This window comes from Tubulanus polymorphus, chromosome 4 (assembly GCF_964204645.1).
Source record: "Tubulanus polymorphus chromosome 4, tnTubPoly1.2, whole genome shotgun sequence".
Lineage (NCBI taxonomy): Eukaryota > Metazoa > Nemertea > Palaeonemertea > Tubulaniformes > Tubulanidae > Tubulanus > Tubulanus polymorphus.
In genome coordinates this window covers 1,648,890-1,667,271 of record NC_134028.1, presented here as the reverse complement: position 1 = coordinate 1,667,271, position 18,382 = coordinate 1,648,890, and the positions used below count along the sequence as shown (strand labels likewise).

The following is an 18,382-nucleotide window of genomic DNA, read 5'->3' as shown; positions in this document are numbered from 1 at the left end:
TCGGCGTTTACTTTGAATAATAATAGGGACAGCGCGCAACCGAGGCGCGTTTGTAACGGCTTCTGTGATTGGCCGTTCGCTTGCCCCGGAGAGCAATGGCTTCCTCCTGGCTTTGATTTCGACAGCGGGGACATTTTCATGGCGGCTACGATGATAAAACGTGTTCATCCGTACTTGCAGCGAGAATTCTACTGTTGTTAAAGACGTTCTTTGACGTCAATAATGCCGCATGTGAGCAGCGGCGGTGGTGGAGGCGACGATCTGGCTTCAACCGACGAGGTCAAAGTCTACAAAGACGAAGGCGAAGATGAAAAACGTTCATCGGAGAACTATTTATCCGAGGATAAATTGGGACTTGTCACCGAAACCGAAGAGGTAGGGCCTGCTATATGTGATGATGAGTGTTGATGTAGTGGATCGCGACGGTAAGATTTAGATCTCATGTTTGAATCGTCGTGTCGTTTTAGGAGAAATCCTCGACTATACATCAGCAGGGTCCGGGCTATTCGGAAAAGGACGAGGGAACTGTGAACGTAAATCGAGATGGTAAGTTTTTCGTCTTATCGTATCCTACCGCCAGGCCGACAGTCGAGTCCTAGAACTGCCCTTAGATCTATATCTATCCCCCTCTAATATGCTTTGTCTACTCTTTATGTTGGTTGTGTCAGTAATAGCGTGTGTATGGCGCAGGCCTATACGATGTGTACAGTACAGGTCTACACCTATCCCTACAGTACTAAACGCTGTAAGCTTTTTCGACTTCTTGTGAAGTTGCAGTTCTTTTAACTCTTTTTGCTTGTTTGATGAGATCGAACTTCCCTGCATTCGCCCGATCAATAGAAAGCCCGTAGTCCTGCACGCCGACCGGCTGTAGGTAAAATTGTGTCTCAAAATATGTTATCAAATGCAAAATTCATTGGGTGCCTAAGTTTTAATCTTGCCAAGTTAAACCTGTCGACTGATCTTATACCTGTTTAGGTGAGGCTGAGTTAAGTTCTTTTAGGGCTGCTTCTCTAATCGGAAATCCCTGTAACCATGGAAACCTAGATACAACAATACTATTATGTTGAGTAGTTAGGGCCTATATGCCCAGGCCGAAGCTCGATACCAAGTAATCACATATCATTCCAGCTATTACTCAAGGCCTTTAAGTTTATAGGTCTGCCGGCAAAGTCTGGTAAGGAAAAAGTCACCTGGGCCTAGCCTATAGGTGTTAGGCCCAGTTGACATTGGAATCTGAGCCTGAATGATGGGTAAACTGATTTTGAGTCAAATTGTTCCTTGGTTAGATCAAAACTTAGTTAGATGTTTCATTATTGCTATAGATAGTGTCCAGCATGGGCTGTTGTAATGATTTGAATTACTCATTACGTTTGACAGCTGAACTTTTCCAGAATGTTTGAACGCACTCAGAAATGAATGGTTTATTCAATATGGCTGCCACACGTATATCTCTGCACTGTTATCGTTGGTTTACCCCCAGTTGGTCAATTATTGGTAGGAAAGCTTGTATTCAATCATCAATGTTGTCGTGTATCACGAAGGCACTATACGACAGATTGTAATCTGCCAGTTTTCAGGTTTATAGATAAACCTGTTCTGCGTTATTGTACCTAGTCATCTCCTGGCATTTCAACTTTATGATAGTAAATATTTAAGGGTACCCGGGGTATTTGGGGTTCAGTAATACGCAGTCGGGGTTTCGGTTGTAGAAAAGATATTTTATGAGATCATCAGTTTTGGTCGCGCTGTTTGGTCGCTGCGTCGACTCGTAGATCAAATTGACTACGACTGATACTGGCACTGGTTCACATGTGCTGCTGCGCGATCAATCTAACTCTCAGTCGGGGTCAGGTCAACTGCGTTCAGCAATGAGAAAAATCATATTAAAGATGATTACAGGTAATCACGGAGTCTTTAGCGATAGTTTGGTCGGGTTTCTCCCCTGGCTGTAAAAGCTAAAAGTTGATTCTTCGCGCCATCTCCCATTTCTCACTAACGCCGCTATTTTTTCTTGCTGAAGAAGATTATATATGAACTGATCGTGTAGTAAGTAGTAGCTTACTACAGGAATATCATATAACCTCGACGATTTTCACTCATACAGCCCACCGTACGACGGGGACCTGCCGAGAATCTCTCCGCTATAGATGAACGCTAAAGAGGCCGGTTTAAAATGCATTATTCGTCGTCGGCGTTGTTGTTGTCAGTCATCCTTTTAGGGGGAGAGCAACGTTGCATTCGTATCTAGCTTCCGGAATGTATGGCTAAATAGAAAAACCGGGTCACTCGCAATAGCCACAAATACATTGAGAGCTTTACAGATCTATAAACCCATTGAATTCCGTTCTTAGTCTGAAAGTAGAAAAAGAATGGACGCTTAGCTTTATAGAGAGTTCTCTGTAGAGTAGTGTAGTATACTGTAATCTAGTACAGTAGGTTAGCGAGTGCAAGGCTTAGCGTCGTCGTGTTTATATACTGTATTAGTCAGGCTACCTATTGAAATTCGTAGAAGTGTTTTAAAACCCGCGGAGGTTTTGGCACGTTTCGTAGGGCCAAATTTGAACTATTAGATATATTATTACACGTATGCCTATAAGGCAGATTGTACGAGATATACATATATTGATATTGTATCATATCGCAAAATACCGTAATATGGAATAAACTTAGAATTTATAAATCATCTCAAACTGATTCATATGTTTTCAATTCATTTTGAGACTCGTAGTTTTATTGATCTGCTTGACCTTAGTATTTTGATGACCTAAATAGTTTTTTTTGAACGCTACATACTTTTATGGTCATTACAGGCTTCGAACGTCGATACAATTATTAACAATCGATTTTATGGTTTTAAGGGCACGCACGATTTATGACCTTCGTAAAACATCGACAAATATTGTTTATAAACAGACGACTACTCTCGGACTAGTCTGTGTTAGTTCCTTTTAGAATTGTTTGTTGTTGGTATTTCTTGTTTATATTCCGTTCAACCTGCCTCCGGGAAGAATCTGCGAATAGCCTTTCATAGAATTCTTCGGATTTCACAGTTTTTAAAATCCACCAGATTCATCAAATTATTTGCAGGAATTTGGTTGTTTTTTAAAAGAGTTTGAGAAGTAGATTTCGGTGGCATGCAAGCCGATTGATTTTTTCATGCCTGTGATGTTTTACAAATTAGTTCTCTGTATTGAGGGAAATGTCTCTACTCAATCTTCATCAGTTATTTACATACAGATGTTTCTGTACATCACAAAACTTCATCATATTCAACTTAATGCGTACGGTTTAAGTATTCAGCGGGCTTCACGCTGAGTCCTATCCTCACTCAACAGGGACATATCTACACAGGGGTCTGACCTGCGTGGCCACACAGTTAAAACTGTCGTTATAACTGTTCTACATGGCAAGTTAAGACCATCGGTCGAACGGTCATCAGTGTTGTATCATCGATTAGTTGAACATGTGCGTTGATTTTGTACCGAAATGACTTATAAACCCGCAAGTAAAGCTGTTGCCACGTCTGGTCTGAGTTCGCTAACTTTCAGTTAGAACATGTGCCAGTAAACTGACATTTCATTCACATATGGCTAGGGAAATTTCGTATCATAACGTGTAACTTTGTTGAACTATTTTGTACTTTTGGCAGTAGAAAATCCAACATTTGCGAAATTAGGCCCGATACATAAATAATAGGTCTATATGATATTGGTCAATCATTCTGTGATGATAATGACCCCCGGATGGTCATTTTGCGGTAGTTTCGATAATAACCACAGATTTGAATTGTGACTGACACAATTAGGCATGTAACTCATATTCAGGGCCCATGATTCACGCAATCTGCATGAAATATTCGACATTTTTTTTTTTTGAAGAGCTGCGACCTTCCGTGTATCGTCTCGACATACATGATTCTTTAGGATAAAATGAAGGCTATGAGACATTTTTGAAACTGTCAACTGTTCTTTAGATGTCTCACGTGGATGTTTTGATGTCGGTCTGTTCAGGTTGCCATCGTCCATGTTAACTTGTTTTTCGGTTCAGATAATCGATGACAATTCTGTTGTGACTATTTCCTCCCATTGAACTTTATATTGAGTTTGTTGACTAATGTAGCTGGAATGTCCACCTTAATCATCTACGAGAAAGAATTCTCCTCGTTGATATAGCGAACCTGTAAATTGTGCCGCAGGACAAACACCGACTACGTTTTTAAACTACCGTTCGTTCGATCAATGAATTCCTTTCGTCGTATTAATTATGACTTTTTGATAAAACTGTATTAGATGCTTATATCAACAGTAGAACACTTGCAAGGTCCCTACAACTCCTTCATTCCTTAAAACCTCCTTTCAAATACAGAAAATGCTTTTATAAGGTGCTTAGAACTCCTTTTATCTGAGCAAGATGCTAGAAAATTTTTCAATTTTGAGAAATATGCAATTAGAAATGTTTTGTTTAGTTTGTACAGTGAACCAGGCTATCAATAAATCGATGCAGTTTGGACTTGGATTTGGTTTTACCCCAATTAGGCGGTTACCAAATTAGAAACGTTTTTTTTTTTGTCGTGTTAGCGATAGAAATTGTCTTACAAAACCACTGAATTTGATGGTTTACCGAGATAAACAGTACCGATTTAGGAGTAGTCTAATTGGATATAAAAGTGATTTAGGCTCTGGCTCTGAAATTTTCTCCTTAAAAACTCCTTACACCCAAGAATGATTGATCTGTACGAACCCTGATGGTGAAAAATAGGATTATCGTTATCTGCAACTTAGGCAGAATTTATATCATTTATCGCATGGAAATGTAACATCTTGAAGTTGATCGCGGCGAAAATGAGCCTCGTACCTTGACCGGAAATATAGCGATAGGGTCGACTTGCTATATTGGAGGTATAATGATTACAGTTGGCTTGGTCTCGCGCGATGTTGTCGCAATGGTGGAAACATCCGCGTTTGTGATTTTGTCGTTCATTTGCAATCAATATGCTCATCTGTGCCATAGCTCTTAACTGTATTGACTCATGCGCTAGACAGGTAAATTCATTCATTTAGAAAATGTATTGAAAAACCGGTTGGTACACTGCAAGCACGTCACTATTGTTGATGGCTGTGTCGGGAGCTGCATTATTGGTTCTTTAGTTTCAGCGTTCTGAAACTAGAACCCGGTGATGTTTTTTTTTTTTCGCTTCTATATTTTGCCTCCTCCGCTAAAAGAACCCCTCGCAGATCGGATCTGACCGATTTTCCATCTGATAACGGGCAGAATCAGCTGTCTAAAAACAGAAATGATCGAGCTGAAATACGACTATGAGTTCATGTCTTACAATCTAGATAATCTGTTTTCTATGGAAATTGCTTTTCCTGTATAGTAATTGAACGTAACTGAAAGTGAAAGCTTATACTTTTTGAAAAAAAAAAAATTCATTTCCTATTAATGCGAAGAAAAAAAACATCTTTAACCTTTACGTTCAGCAGCGATTTTGAATCTTTTAATCATCACACTAAGATCATGTTCTTATAGTCTTCAGGGTGGGGCTTCTATAGCGAGAAGGTTTTTTTCAGTTTTTTTTAAACCGTGCTCGTAGGTCTTCCCTAACCGCCTCTTCCTTCTCTCTCCCATACCTTCTCTTTCTCTTCGAGTTGATTATATGAATCATTGGTTATGTTTTTATTGTTACAGGTAAATCAGATCCTTCCGTTGACAGGCCTGGTCCCCTGCCAAACTATATTGTTACTTCATATCCATATACAAATGGTGCTACTCCTGTTGGAAGTTTGGTGAGTACAAATTTCGCTTTAATTCTCAAATATGGAATCGTCTCGCACCTGTCCTGCGTTTGTTGTGAGATAAAAAGCAAACATTTTTTAGAATTTTTAAGAAATCGAAACGCCGATTGCGCGGGAGATGTTTAGAAGACGTTTCTGACTGGTATTTTTTCTAACCGCGTTACGACGACGAGATCAGTCGACGCTAGATCGAATGAGAGTAAAATATTGTGACAACCATAATTTCACCGAGCGCTTAGCTGCGACAGTTTTATTGCTGTGATGCACCTATAATTCAAACCTCGCGGACTCGATCATCCCCCCAATGGTGGCAAAAGCCTAATCTTACTGCTTATTTTGCGAAATTATCTCCCATTTCAGCTATTTAGCCTTGTCAGTGTTGTGCTCCCTAATTGCTACCTGCTTACTGCTCGAGTAAATCGTTTCCTGCTAGTATAAATGATTGGCTGGCAAACTAATAGCCGTGGCATATGTGCCTCTATTATTATTATACCATCGTTCATTGTCCCGTAGAACGTTTTACTTAAACTTTTCTTAAGCCGTGTACTTTACTGAGTCGATGTTTACGCGGAATGTCGAGGAATGCGGCGACTCAGATAATTGTCAACCGCCGGATTCTTGACTGAGCTAATTTTGAACGTTTGCTTCCATTTTGGAGTTAAGATTTTTTTCATTCGCGAATTGCTCGACTGGGTATAAATTACTAGTCTATTACGCATTTTACATCATATATATATATATATATATATTACATATATACTTTTTTAATATACACGGAAATTGATTTCGGTGTTCAATGTAATAAGATATTTATATATGTATTACGTACAGAAATCGTCGCAAATCTGGAAATGAAATGCGCCTCGACCTTAGACAGGCTTGAAAAAGAGATTTGTCGAGTATCATTTTTTTTTTGGGGCAATAATACGAGAGAGTTGATTACATACTACACGTATAGAAAGAGAGAGATCTGATTAATGATACAAATTGATTTATATCGAGAAAGTCTCTCGACTTTCAGAGACACCGTTTAGTTGAACATCTCATTAAGCAATAAGAACTGGTGGTTATGTAGATTAATTTCCGCTTTTACTAAGGTGTGTATTGATGAATTTGTTTATCATTTGGCTGGTCACCGCACAAAGGTGTTCCTAATGACGTGAAATCAGCAGCAGCAGCCGCAGCAGCGGCTCGTCGCCGTCTCGTCGTCGTCTAACTGGCAGGTTCATAGATTTACTGAAAACCTGTGCACGATCAGTAATTAGTTGCTCTTCAGCTCGCCTGGTGTCGAAGTGAACGGTTCGCTTTGATCTCGTCGTTTTCCTCGTGATGTATCAAGATTTGATATTTTTCATCGGTTACAGTTCTTTTTGACTGCCTTCGTTCGTTCGTTCGTTCGTTCGACGGCATTTTCAGGCAAAAGTTGTCAGGAATCGCACAACAATATTGTGACATGCTGTGAAACCCATATAGCGTGTATATCGGTAGCCTTTGATCTTTACCACTTTGATATTTTCCTGCACGGCTCTCAGTTTGTTAGCCATATATTATTCTGCCCTTCGAATATGAAACTATTTGTTTATTTCACTCGACCAGTCAGCGAGGGCGGACCGGTCAGTGAGGTTAGAGCAGTCAGTGAGGTTGGACTAGTTAGTGAGGTTGGACCAGTCAGTGAGGTTAGAGCAGTCAGTGAGGTTAGAGCAGTCAGTGAGGTTAGAGCAGTCAGTGAGGTTAGAGCAGTCTGAGGTTGGACTAGTCAGTGAGGTTAGAGCAGTAAGTGAGGTTGGACTAGTTAGTGAGGTTGGACCAGTCAGTGAGGTTAGAGCAGTCAGTGTGGTTGGACCAGTCAGTGAGGTTAGAGCAGTCAGTGAGGTTAGAGCAGTCTGAGGTTGGACTAGTCAGTGAGGTTAGAGCAGTAAGTGAGGTTGGACTAGTTAGTGAGATTTAATGCAGATCTTGCTCGATGCCGATACGTTCTAGCCCATCACTAGCGACCATTTGTCGGCCCACAGCGCGCTAGGTGATATTATAGCAAATTTGCTGCAATGAAAATCGTCAACAAATCATGAAGAAAGTGCGTAATGTGTGGCGTGCTTAAGATTTGAAAGTAATGATTCAGCTCTTTTGAGTTGAAATCAAATAGTGGAATCAGGTATAGAGGGCAAGGCTCAGATCTCTCTTTATAGAAAAGGTGTGCTTTCCCTTCTAACTTTGATTCGATCTTTCGCACGATATGTTTTACAAACCATCGCTACGCAAAAATATATCCTGTACTGTTTATCGTTGTTCGAGAATAAGTGATTGTCACATGAGGCAAAGCTGAGAAAGTGTAGAAAGAGAGAGAGAGAGAGAGAGCGTGACAGTGAGAAAGTCAAGAATGATCCGCTAGTTTTTGAATTGACTGCATGGCTAGTCACAAGTGTTCACTGAATACCAAAGTGCTTTCTGTCAGCAGATAGCTGACTCTTAGAAAAAACAAAACTTAACTATTCTTTTCATTCTGCGCTTAGCCATCGTATGAAATATTCATGCGACAAATGCGTAATTGTGATTTTCTGTAATGAATCAATATTGTCGCGGATACATTTTTCATGACACCTTTAAGCAGCAGATTTTCTTCGTGCGGCGGCTAATGTTATAATTTATACGAGAACATTGCGTATGAAATTTGAGAAGATAAGTCGGTCGGTCGTATCTCCATTTAAAGTATGTGATACTCGATATGTATATCTCATCTATACTGTGAAATTCGCTTGAAGATATTTGAATAATTCAATTTTATAAGCCGTAAAAATGCATTTTGAACTCGTATTTCTTGCGTTTACAAAAAATGGGTTACGATACTTTTTTCATATCTCGTGATTATTTTGCATAGATTTCTTCTTCGCAAAGGAAATTTCAAAAATCCAAACAGGGTGTGATAAGGACTGGAAAAGCCCTTTCATGTCCCAAACTGTTGGAGGGCCACCAGAACCCCGACCAATGTTTAGCACTTGCAGCCCTCCTATTGCCAAATCTCAAATTGAGTGCTCATTCCAATCTTCAGGTCCATCCCCTTTCAAAGAAGTCTAGATCCGTCCTTGGTCTGTTGACAAGTTGGGAAAGTGTTCACTGACTTATCCGTGATTATATTTTCACCGGGGTGTTCGCTCTATAAGTGTATATATATATATATATGATGCCGGAATTTAGCGGTCTTCTTTAATACACTAATGGAATATGTTTGTGTCTGATTTGATCTGGATGTTGTCTATCGGGGGCTCGAGCGACTCCCTCCGCACCGGCGCCCACCACCACCGTCGTCGAGGAGGTGAAAACAACTTCTCCTAGAGCTTCTGTATACTCGACTGCGTTTTCTGCATTTCATTAATTAATGAGTGAAAAGAGAAACTACAGGATTAGTACGAGTTGCTAGGCAATAGCTCATAATGACCATTGTAGCATATCACAAAGATCTGTGTGTTCGGGGTGTGTGTGTATAAATGAAAAGATTGTTCTTTGTCAGTTTTGCTATTCGCTTTGCTCAGTTTTGCTATTATAAAACAGTATCGGCTTGTGTATTGTTCTTCTATAATCTCCTGCGTAGACAACATTCGACTGATGCACGAAAAAAAAACTTTCGTCGACTCAACACGTCACATTTCAATACGCTGCTGATTGTAGTTACCGTTTGACTGTCTGGATAGTTTTGTAAGCCGATTTGGTCTGGGCAAAATTGGCCCGGATCAGGCCCCGAGTCAAATGCGGGCCCGTGGCCAGAACGCGTTCACATGCAAACCACGCACTTGATACTACACTAAACCTACGAGCCATTATCTAAATGAGATAATTGCTCGTACACTGATCTAAAACACTAAGATAGTCTGTAGAATGTATCTTGACTTATGAAAAACGAGTGTGCCAAAATGAACAAAGAGGGTACACTTGCACCCCTTGCCACACCCCCTTCGATGTCTATGGATTGAATTGAATAATTCATTCAGTTTTCTACTAAAACAGTTTGTAGAATGTCTCTTGACTTATGGAAGAGCTGACCATCAGTTCCGAGTGACTCATCAACAATGTGCGATGTCTTTGACTGTTGTCCCCGGCGTGAGGTTTGCACGATTCCGGGTAAAGGGGGTAGAATTTCAGAATTAAGTATTAACGATGTTAATCGCGTCGAGTGTGAAGATTCACAAGTCGTAAACGAGCATATCCTGACCTGTCATCGGTAATAAATACTATTAATTTACCGCCTGGAATCGACGTGAATCGGCGTGAATCGGTTTTAAAATTCCGTGTGATGCGGCGTCGAGGGAAGGATAAAAACCGGACGCGCTTCGGTATCGGGATTTGTACGAGGACGACTTTGCGATTCTCTCAATATTACACACGTGAGATTGTGAGAACGCGGGCGCGCGCGTCGTCGAGCCCTTAAAAATAATGACAGGTGGAAATGAGAAGATCGCGCGAGAGCGCGGGCGATGACATTCAACATCGGAACATAAATTCAATCTGATGAAAATTATGAACGATCAGTTGACAGGTCGTCATGCAATCGTAGACTCATCTCGGCAATAGTCGCGAAGTATCGAAATGACTCCGATACTGTCAGAGTGAAATCTTATGAAATTTGAAGACGGGATTACCGGTAGCGGGTTCATTTACATATTTTCATCGTTACCTGTGTCTCGTGTCTGGTGGAAGGGAACTTAGATTTCCGGGACGTTTAATCTCCACCGATTGGTTCGGATAGTCGACACTTAGATAATGCCCTGATTAAGAAAGATTGAAGCCTGTTTTCTGGTGGATCTGCGGTCGAGTTTTTGGATGACCCGTACTGAAATTTGGTTCAGGCTCGGTCCGATGTTTCTGGTCTGGCCTAAGCGACACGACCCAATTTGACTCAGGCCTGGTCTGTGTAAATAGTCCACCTGGACCAAAAACGCTCGTGATCGCGGCTGTCCAAGTAACCTATCTGGCTTGTAATAAGTTGCCCTTCTCTATATCAGTCAGTCTCGTCTATTGTCTGAATTTGCCCTTTAAGAAAAGAAAAAAGTTTAATCAATTGATTATTTTAAAACCGTCAAGTCGGCGCGAGATTATACTCCTGCGACGTCGGTATTTTCTTTTGAACGTTTCTTCATTTCGAAAATTCAGTTGACTTAAACCGAATTTACGACGACGAGGACGGCGACGAGGAAGGCGACGATGAACTGCGGGTTTGAACAGTTCTAGGGAGCATCGTCGCCGTATCTGCGTGTAAGCCAGTTATAAGCTGATTTCACCCGGCAAAGTCACTTAATTAACTTCGCTCGGCAGAAACCGTTTACTAAACCGAAAAATAAGCGTGCAGTTAGATTTTCATTAAACACAATCTGACGACATCATTACGTTGATTTTACGCTGGAATAAATCGAGCACTCGCGCACCACCAGTTACAACTATCATCTGTATTTTAGTTTTTGCTGATAATTTCATGTTATTGAGATTTATTTGGTTTCGTTCATTATTTGTCGTCATTAAACACACTCGCACACACACACTCGCACACACACACTCGCACACACACACACACATACACATGTGAGATGACTGCCTCTCGTGCTGCCCTAGTCCTCTTAGTCGTCGTGTTAAAATGTAAGTCATGTCTTGCCGTAGATAAACGAAATTAGATTATGACGTTTTCGAATCCCGATACTTTCCTCGCGATTTGTCCTCTCTCGCAGGAATTCGAAAAGTGATTCGAATCTTCGGATTAACTACGAATCCCTGCTATAGTAGATCGCGTTTCCATTCCAACATTGATATGATTAGTAGCCAATCAGAATTGGAATTTTCATTTATTCGATGATTACTACTAGAATATACTTGTATATGTGAGGAAATCTGATCGCTTTACAAAGCAGAATGGGTCCATATTGTGTTAAGTCAAGAGCCACGATCGTATGGAGAAGATTTTGGCATGGGTCAGTAAGAAGTTCACCTCACTTAATACTAAACGGTGCTGTGACAATTGAGGTGAATCACAATCAGTTGCAATTAACAAGCAGTTAATTTACTCAAATTTGGGATGGGCCTGGTCCGATGTTATGTACGATCTAGTGCATACGGTTAGTTAGGGCCTTATCTGGCACAGGCCAAATTGCGGTGTCCCTGTCATAACAAACAGTCTCACAATGCCATCGGGTTCAAAAACCTGCAAGGTTTTAGTGGCAGTGGCTTGACCATGTGTGTGCGCGAAGGTCTCAGTCGCGATGTGCAACTGACCATACTACATGTGCTTTCTCTGACCTCAAGCTTGGCTCGCTGACCAATTTGCCGATCCCCTCGGTCTAAGTCCAGTGAACTGATTATTCAATTAATACCAATTCTTCGATAGTTCATTGTTTGTTGTAACCTGTACTATCTGAAGATTAGTTTCATAATCAGCTCATTTAGGTGTGAAGGACCAGTGACTAGTATTAGTATTTGTTAGCCGGCATCAAACCGTCAATTTGATCAAGCTGAACTGTTATCGGGTTCGAACAAAACTTTCTCTTTTCTCCCAACTGCTAACTTTTTTCTGTGGCCTGACTTCATCTATTTTATTGGTTTGGCCTATATCAGATCATAATGTCATTTCATTTATGCAATTTCTCTTCTCAAACTGTCCACAGTCACAGGATGTTATAGAAGTTATAGTTTATAGGTCAGTGAAAGAGTTAGGGAAGTTTATTTGTCGCTGTAACTGGCTGTAACTGACCAATCGCTGTAATTGTAGATGATGTCTTTTCCTTAATGGTTTTGACTAGATCAGTTAGTCGGTTATTTTCGTCGGAGTATTATTTCTGCTGTTTAGTTAGTAGTATATTGATCGATCTACCCGACTCTGAATAGATTTGATAAATCAGTTCGTTGCGATATTATTGGTTCTTGATTCTGATTGGAAGTCTGCTAAATGTGATAAAACCTGGACACCTATGATTAAGCCGTTCTAGTGAGTTTGTTTTTTAATCTCATCGACAATCGGACTTACTAGCACGGATTATCTTGTTAACGGGATTCGGGGTTCGGCTTATATCACGACTCATTTTTTCGCACTCCAAACTGTAATGGAGGATTTTTTCCTTCCAGGGAATAACCGAGTTCGAGTATGTTTCAACTCAGGGTTACAGTTTTCATTGATTTGAACCCCTAAAGCCCTACACACACGACATAGGGAAACATGGAAACAGGAAACAGAAACATGTTTCCGAGCGTTTCCCTGCGTCGTGTGCGTTTACGAGAAATGGGAAACATGATTTTGGGAACAAGTTTTCTGAGATCAAACAGCTATGGAATCGAGGACCAATTTTACAGTTGTGAAATTGATTTAACGGCTGGGTTTCATAGATGTGGAAGAAAAATAGTCCCTGGGAACATTTTGAAATTTGTCTGTTATAACCATGGTACGTTGGTTGTCATCCGGGTAGGGATAGGGATGTTATCCCTAGGGATAACTTAGATACTTGGTCTATGAAACCGGGTCCAGGAATTTATCGTTTTTCATAGTGGGTTTGAATGAAGATCAACTGAGTTGAGTTCCTGTCTAATCTATTTGACCCGATTCAGTGTGGAATGAAAATGAAGAGTGGTCTCCCCGTTGCTGTGATTTATCTATAAAAACCACAGCAGCCGATCTGATGTGATGTGATCATAGACGATTTTCATTTGTGGAATAAATGAATGTTATTATTATTGATGGTATCCTTGGTAATAACTCAGGTTAATTCAGTGCTGAATATATGGCTGTGCGATCGTTTCTATACTCACTCACTGCCACCGACAACCGACGAGGTGCCGTAAAAATTAACCTTTAGTTGCAGAGCTGAGATTTGGGCTACATTACGCACAATATCTATGAACCGTGCTGAGTTTTTTCCTCGGTATAGATCTAGGGCTAGATTTTTTACGATAATCAGAGAGAAATTCTCATCACAGAGAACGTACCTAACTACTGCTATTTGAGAGTAGTTGCTACTCTCTTTTTGAAAGCTCGATAACTACTAAAAATGTTGAGAAATTTTAAAAATCAGAATGGTTTTGATTTCATCGTCAATTAGATCCTACTATTTGAGGTGTCAAATTCTGATACTACCAAGGTCGTCGAGTAGTAATATATATATATATATTGACAGCGGGATTATATATACCGACATTGTAATAACGCTTTTGTCATCATTCTTTTCTTTTAGTATGATCACATTCACCTTGCACACAGCTACCACAGAGTCCAGTTTCACAAAGAAGTACAATAAAAAACTCGACACTTTTCAATCGATTAAATTTCAACTAAATTACAAAGGAAATAAGGGATAGACTTCTTTGTTAAACTGGGCTGCGAGGTTCGATATGACGCTGCACTCACTACTCATATTTGTTGTAAAAATTCAGTGTTGTGTTTATGTTGTTTTTATGTTTGATTCTTTGTAGGGATATTTTCCTGTCTACTCTCCGCATGGTTATCAAACTGCCGATGCACTTTCATTGGTAAGTCGAATTGTAAACCTCCCGACCCTCGCTAAGCAGTTTCAAACCCAAATCTGTAGTTTGATTCAGCTGGACCAGGGAGGTGGTCCTAAAACCTACCGTGTCAATCACATTTTTATGTTCATTAGAAAGTGAGAGGTTATTATTTCATCCCAAACAAATGTTCACTTTCTTAAAGATGTATAATCAAAATCTGAAAAATCTGAAAAACAATTTATATCAGGTGAACAATGCAGAAACACTATTCAAATATTCCTGGAGCTAGTTCATACAAATATTCCTGGAGCTAGTTCATACAAATATTCCTGGAGCTAGTTCATACACATATTCCTGGAGCTAGTTCATACAAATATTCCTGGAGCTAGTTCATACAAATACTCCTGGAGCTAGTTTATAGGAATATTCCTGGATCTAGTTTATAGGAATATTCCTGGAGCTAGTTTATAGGAATATTCATGGAGCTAGTTTACAGGAATATTCCTGGAGTTAGTTTACAAGAATATTCCTGGAGCTAGTTTACAGGAATATTCCTGGAGCTAGTTTATAGGAATATTCATGGATCTAGTTTACAGGAATATTCCTGGAGCTAGTTCATAGGAATATTCCTGGAGCTAGTTCATAGGAATATTCCTGGAGCTAGTTCATAGGAATATTCCTGGAGCTAGTTTACAGGAATATTCCTGGAGCTAGTTTATAGGAATATTCCTGGAGCTAGTTTACAGGAATATTCCTGGAGCTAGTTTATAGGAATATTCCTGGAGCTAGTTTATAGGAATATTCCTGGAGCTAGTTTACAGGAATATTCCTGGAGCTAGTTTATAGGAATATTCCTGGAGCTAGTTTACAGGAATATTCCTGGAGCTAGTTTATAGGAATATTCCTGGAGCTAGTTTACAGGAATATTCCTGGAGCTAGTTTACAGGAATATTCCTGGAGCTAGTTTACAGGAATATTCCTGGAGCTAGTTTATAGGAATATCTTTGATTATCTGTTGTATTATTATCGTTTTTATGGATTTTCATTCCATTCTTTTGAAGAGCTTGTTTTTACTGTTTTAAAAAACTGGCAGCTCTTGAACTGGGGGTTTTTAGCAATTTATTAGATCGGTCGATCCTGTGTTTCCTATTTCCACCGATTCAGACACGTCTAGGTGTATATAGCCTCAATCGGTTGTGTATGACACTGTTAGATAAGGATAATGACTGAGTTATAATAGATTTGTCGATATTTGTCTAACTCTAAGATGGTGCTTACATTTATAACGACAAAGAGCTGACAGCAGCACGTGCGCCACGTGTTCAATGTAACAGATGTAATAACTGATTTTATTACTCCGTTATAAACCGATCATTGTTTAATCTATATTACGTATATCTTATTATTCCGGGGCCGCAAACACGCTGAGATAATTTGACTCGGGTCAAACTGGTTTGGACCAGACTGGTCCGTGCTGGTAGAGCATGTAACATGTAAAACACTCACTCATCGCTTATGGATGTTGTGGCAAGTGAGGTGAGTCATTTCCAGAAACAATTATTATCAGTCACACGCTATGATTTAACCCGTGCTCAAATTGAGTGAGGGCCTGGTTGAGCTCTATTCAGCCCGTGCCACGGACGCCACAGACCCGGGTACAGACCCATTTCTCATCTGTGTGAACAGTTGTCCCGTGTCGAAAACCTTCACGCGATCACGGCTCAAGATGTCCATTGGTTTTTTCTTGACCATAACAGGTTTAATATTATATCAGAAGAACACATGTCACATATCGTTTGAAGTGTTGACGAATCATTTTCCAAATTCATGAAATATTTTGGTACCACATACTCTCTTTGTTGGCCAATAAATGATTCAGTCACGTGAACTATTCACCGTCGTACTACTTTATATTGGTGATTTAATCAGCAGATAAAAACAATATTTGTATCCTTGAAATTGCCAGAAAGCAAAGTCTTTTAAATGGTTAAAATGTCCTTCATTCATAATCAGTATTGTTCACGTAGTGTTTGTTCGCACATCGGTCTGAAACTAGTGAAACTTCTGACAAGCCGAATTCAAACGCATGCGTAATTAGATTTCATTTCCTGACGGTATTTTTTGCGGCTGAACCGGCGTTAATGGGCTAGAAAAATAATAATTTTCTAGTTACAGTTGTTTGGTATGTTGATTGAGACTAGCCGTTGTTCTGTAAGAGGAGAGCGAGGAGAGAGTAGAGAGAGAGAGAGCGCGCTCGGCGGCGGCGTGCATTAGAGGATGAATTGATCACCTAGAACGATTGTGTACGTCATTACTACAGATATAATACTGCTACATTCAGTCTCGATGCTGCTGTTACCTGAAGTTATCGATTTTTACCAATATGGCTGATGATATTAAAGAGATGACATTATTTGAAAGCATAAGCTGTTTTTGTCTGATGTGGATTGAAAGATAGAATGAGAGCAATGAATACGTGTGGATTTTCTCTCTTTCTCCTCTCTCTCTCTCTCCATGCGAGCAGTTTATAGATGTTTTTATTTATTTAAACTCTGTGTTCAGTTCGATCATTTAATCCGGTTTGAATTGCGTACTCGATTGAACTATTTGAAAACTGCGTTAAACGTGATGCCCGGTGACTCTGCTTAAACAAAACTCAACACACCTGACTACCTCTACTCTACGATCTTAATTTCTCCTACATATGATATCAAGATATGCTCAAAATCAGAATAATTTGTTCATCTTTTTAACTGCTATTTTTAATGTCGAATTGAGGTGAAAACTACAAACGTAGATGCTAAGGTAGTAGGGTCTAAATGTAATCTCAGTCTCCCAAATCTGATATCAGTCAATGAATTAAAAATCCCACTTTTACCACCTGCTTTTCCTAACATTCAGTATTTGAAAATCATGTTTTTAAGAAATGTCAAATCTTCAACTGTTAAATTTAACTTACCTTATATGATAGAACATGTTAGTTAAAACGATTGACTTGTTATTCAGCAGTTACACGATCACTCCATTGGCTTTCTTGTGTCCGACATAAATGCGATAGATAGAAACATGGACAGAGATTCCAGTTACAAAAACAGAAAATAAACAATGATGTCGTTGATAATGACTGCTACAGATCTGCTGTAAAGAATCAAAATTTTGTCCAGCTTTCTTAAGGTTCCATGATCATGATCATGGCTTAGTCGACTTAGGACCAGTCTAAGACTATCTTAGTTCTACAGCGAATCTAACAAACTGGCCCTGATTTATATATATGTAAGTTGCCAGTCAAAAAAAAACTTAGTATGTTACGTACATTTAAAATCAGTGCATTGAAATGAACAAACGTTGTTCATTCGTTGGCAGTCAGTGTGGAACATGACACAGCTTGGCTACTGCCAGCGGCTTTCTTACCCAATTTCAATATTGAATTGGATGAAATTGTTCAGTTCTTTTGATCAATGTTGATTTGACATGTTCTTGAAAATTTAACATTCGCCGAAAAATAGCTTATCATCATACGACACGCTGAGACGACGAACTGACTAAGGCGTTTATCGCTTTAGAGCGCGGTTTGAAGAATCAGTCGTTTTTAGGAAAGTTTAGAATTTGGTTATGTCCAACACTGTCAACCAGAGCTATCGACCTACTTCAAAATCCATATCGCGTGCATTCTTGAATTCAAAATTAGAGAAGAATTCTAGAAGTGTTAAAGCTGTCAATCGCTTAAAACAAAGCTGGAATAATCCATTGTTTTTAGGAAAGTTCAGAATTTTGTAATATCTTCGAAGAAGTTAAGAATATTTTCAATAATTTCAGGAGTCATCGTAATACAAGGAATACTGATTACTATTGCTAGTAGTGGTATACTGCAAGGTCGTCCATTGCCGGCGGCTACGTTTTTGAGTTTGATATCAGGGGAACAAAAAGTATTCAGTTCACAGTATACTATTGTCTGATGACTATATTGGTCGGTTGCTTGGAAACAGAAGAACTTTTTCCAGGATCCCGTGCTCATCATATCTCTGTCTAATCTATTTTGCCATTTCCTCAATTCCATTGAAAGGAATTGATTTTTTTATTGCACGCGCGCGCGGGTGCGCGTTAGTTCAACTACC

General features: G+C 39.7%; 1 protein-coding gene across 3 annotated transcripts in view; it reads left to right on the top strand.

The window, feature by feature from the left end:
• Window positions 1-91: 91 nt before the first annotated feature.
• The window catches only part of LOC141904797 (transcription factor 7-like 2), a 73,413-nt gene continuing 55,122 nt past the window's right edge, over window positions 92-18,382 (top strand). For all 3 annotated transcript variants that reach the window (XM_074793473.1, XM_074793472.1, XM_074793474.1), the window contains exons 1-4: window positions 92-375; window positions 468-546; window positions 5,692-5,789; window positions 14,235-14,291. In XM_074793473.1, coding sequence (XP_074649574.1) covers window positions 223-375; window positions 468-546; window positions 5,692-5,789; window positions 14,235-14,291 — 387 coding nt within the window. In that variant the 5' untranslated portion in view covers window positions 92-222. The remainder of the gene's footprint in view (window positions 376-467; window positions 547-5,691; window positions 5,790-14,234; window positions 14,292-18,382) is intronic.